Source organism: Sinocyclocheilus anshuiensis, unplaced genomic scaffold (assembly GCF_001515605.1).
Source record: "Sinocyclocheilus anshuiensis isolate Anshui unplaced genomic scaffold, SAMN03320099.WGS_v1.1 scaffold546, whole genome shotgun sequence".
NCBI lineage: Eukaryota > Metazoa > Chordata > Actinopteri > Cypriniformes > Cyprinidae > Sinocyclocheilus > Sinocyclocheilus anshuiensis.
The window spans coordinates 2,107,598-2,110,550 of NW_015542451.1; the positions used below are offsets into that span (position 1 = coordinate 2,107,598).

A 2,953-nucleotide genomic window follows, 5' to 3' on the forward strand; every position below is an offset into this window, starting at 1 on the left:
GATCTATTTTTGCTATTTCTTTGTCTCTCAGTGGGAGGGAGGGTCGACTTTGAAGACTTTGTGGAGTTAATGGCCCCAAAGCTTTTGGCTGAAACAGCAGGCATGATTGGTGTGAAGGAACTGCGAGATGCTTTCAAAGAGGTGAGAAGACAAACTAAACTGAAACGTGTTAATCCACAATGACACACAGTTAAGATTACTTGGCATTTAGTGGATTCGCCCAAACAGAAAGTGGCGAAACTCTCACCTGGCTTCAGTCAACTTCACTTGACCTGTTACCACAACATTATGGGGTGGAGGGGAGGGTGAAGCCCTTGCAGTTAATGAACTGAATTTGCTGTGGATGAAAAGCAGCTCAGTGATTCTCTGTTGGTGGGTTGCGACCCAAGGGTGCAGGTCACAAGCAGCATGGAAAAACAATGCTAATGCAAATGAGAACCAGTGAGCTAAATAACAAGCAACAGACATCTAATTTGCCATATTTTCATCACAAAATCTTTTTTCCCTCATCTACAGTTTGATATGGACGGCGATGGCTCGATCACCACCGAGGAGCTGAGGTCCGCTATGAGTAAACTACTGGGAGAACACATGAACCACCGAGAGATTGATGCTGTCGTCCAAGAGGCGGACAATAACGGTGATGGTACGGTAGATTTCGAAGGTGAGAAATGACACTCATTTTCAATGCATGACAAATAAAGCATATAGATACTCACACTTCCTACACATAAGTGTGAAATGCTTTTCTGTTTTTTTTTCTTCCTTCTTGCAGAATTTGTGAAGATGTTGTCAAGCTGCTGAGAAAATCCTCTTGCTGGATGCTGCAGATACAGAAAACATATACGACTGCACTCACAACAGCATTATGCATATCCATAAATATAATAGCAATGTACAGAATGATTTCTCCCCCCCGCAAGCTATGCAAAAATCTCAGGCTTTCAATGCAATACAGAGTTACTGATCTGAGAATTGGAAGTGCAATAAAAATGATAAACGCAAGTCTAATATTATAATGCTTATGTATTTACATTTATAATAGATATTTGCTCAATAAAATACTAAATTAGGATATAAAAGATATGGGGTCATGTTTTTTTCTTTGTGTTTGTGAATGTGAAAGGCCTGGTTCCAGAATCAACCACTGAGTGTTTTTCTGAAATTATTAAGGGCGCTTTTTTATACCTTTTTTAACATTTTTGTCTCGGTGCTCTGTCATTTCATCCTAGCCGTCAGATCGTCCTACAAGGGCTAATGCCTCATTTTTGTCACGCTGAACAACACATACTGTATTTGCATTTCTGTAAGGATAGGTGTAGACATTAATATCTGATAGGTAGCCTTTTTATTGTTGAATTGTGTTCTGTACTGTTTTAATGTGAGGTAGCAAAATCGTCAGAACACCGTCTATTGCTCTATTGCCAATCATTTCAATTTCGAGAAATAATCCCGCATTTATCTCACAAAGTTTCGTTATAATCATGTCTACACTGTATAATGAATCTCTTATTTACATCGTGTTTACACTTTGTTTGTTATAATAAGAAGATTCACGAGCTTGAAGAACAAAAACTTCAGTGTTTTCAGCAGTGAGTGAATTCTTACTAACGTAAACGCCTCTGATTGGCTAATGCGTTCAAGAAATCAACAGATGTGTCTGTGATTGGCTACTTCGCTCAACGCTGAAAAACACACGTTTGAAAAACCTTTGATGTACTCCGGAGCACAGACACAAACTTTTGCCTATTTCGCCAATATCCTATTATTACAGCTTTAACTGAGGGTGCTTAGCAGAAATAGTATTAGTAGTAATTTTAACATTTCTGTGGTCATGCTGATCTGGGTTCAGTCTCCTAATCTTTATGACTGAGACCTTCTGATTAACTGACCCCTGAACTGACCTCTGCTCTTCAGCACGGTCCGCTGTCATCAGCCTCGACAACATAATTTTTATGCATTATGCTAGATCCTGCAGATTTCCAGTAACTAAATATCTCCATTAATCTGTTGATTCTCAGAAAAAATAAATAAATCTGAAACAGGCCATGCAATCTATGTACTAGGCCGCTGCAGAGAGCAGATGGTGAAGACCAGAAATCACTTTTAAGGGAAACTTTCTTTGGAAGCTTAAGGGGATAATGGAAGGATGATGGACTGAGAGGCACTGAAAGATTTTGGACCGTGTCTGAGCAAATTGATATACTAAAAATAATGGATTTAGTGAAAAAAAAAAGGAAACACACGAGACACGTGTTTGAAATGGTATAAATGAAGGATGGACTGATATAGAAACGTATGGCACAAGCTGATTTATTGAATTTTATCTCATTATAAATAAAATATAATAAAATGGTGCTACAGAACTCCATAAGATATTATTTGAAGTCACATAACGTAAACTGTATATAACACACATAGAAAAGTAAACTTATAATTTTAATAAGAATCATTAAAAAGGAGAACAAAATGTATTTAAAAGACCAGTACTGGTTTATTTATTCCTTATTTTTGTGACATGTTGTTCTCTGTTTGTTTGTTTATAAGTAAATAGACTGGCATAGAAAATGTAAAATAAAATAATAAAAAAAAAATTATAAAATAGTGCTCCAATAATCCAAAATATTATCTGGAGTCAAATAATACAAATGTTAATTATAAAAAATAGCTCCAAATTAAATGAACACTTTTTAGACATTACTGGATTTACTCAAAAGTATTGTTATTATTATTATTAATGGCAATAATAATAATATTATTATTATAGAAATATAATATGGAATAATAATATTGCCATGGAATTAAAAAAATAAGATAATAATAATAATAATAATAATAATAATATGGCCATGGATTTTGCTTTTTAATCTATTTCAGACTTTTTTCCTCACAATTCCGAGTTCATATTGATTGATTTTTATTTATTTTTTTTGCCATATATATATATATATAT

The 2,953-nt window shown here is 34.9% G+C and overlaps 1 protein-coding gene across 1 annotated transcript in view; it reads left to right on the plus strand.

The window, feature by feature from the left end:
- Positions 1 to 923, plus strand: part of cabp5a (calcium binding protein 5a) — a 3,725-nt gene extending 2,802 nt beyond the window's left edge. The window contains exons 5-7 of the mRNA XM_016493153.1: positions 32 to 141; positions 517 to 664; positions 776 to 923. Of these exons, the coding sequence (XP_016348639.1) occupies positions 32 to 141; positions 517 to 664; positions 776 to 804 (287 nt within the window). The 3' untranslated portion in view covers positions 805 to 923. The remainder of the gene's footprint in view (positions 1 to 31; positions 142 to 516; positions 665 to 775) is intronic.
- Positions 924 to 2,953: the final 2,030 nt, after the last annotated feature.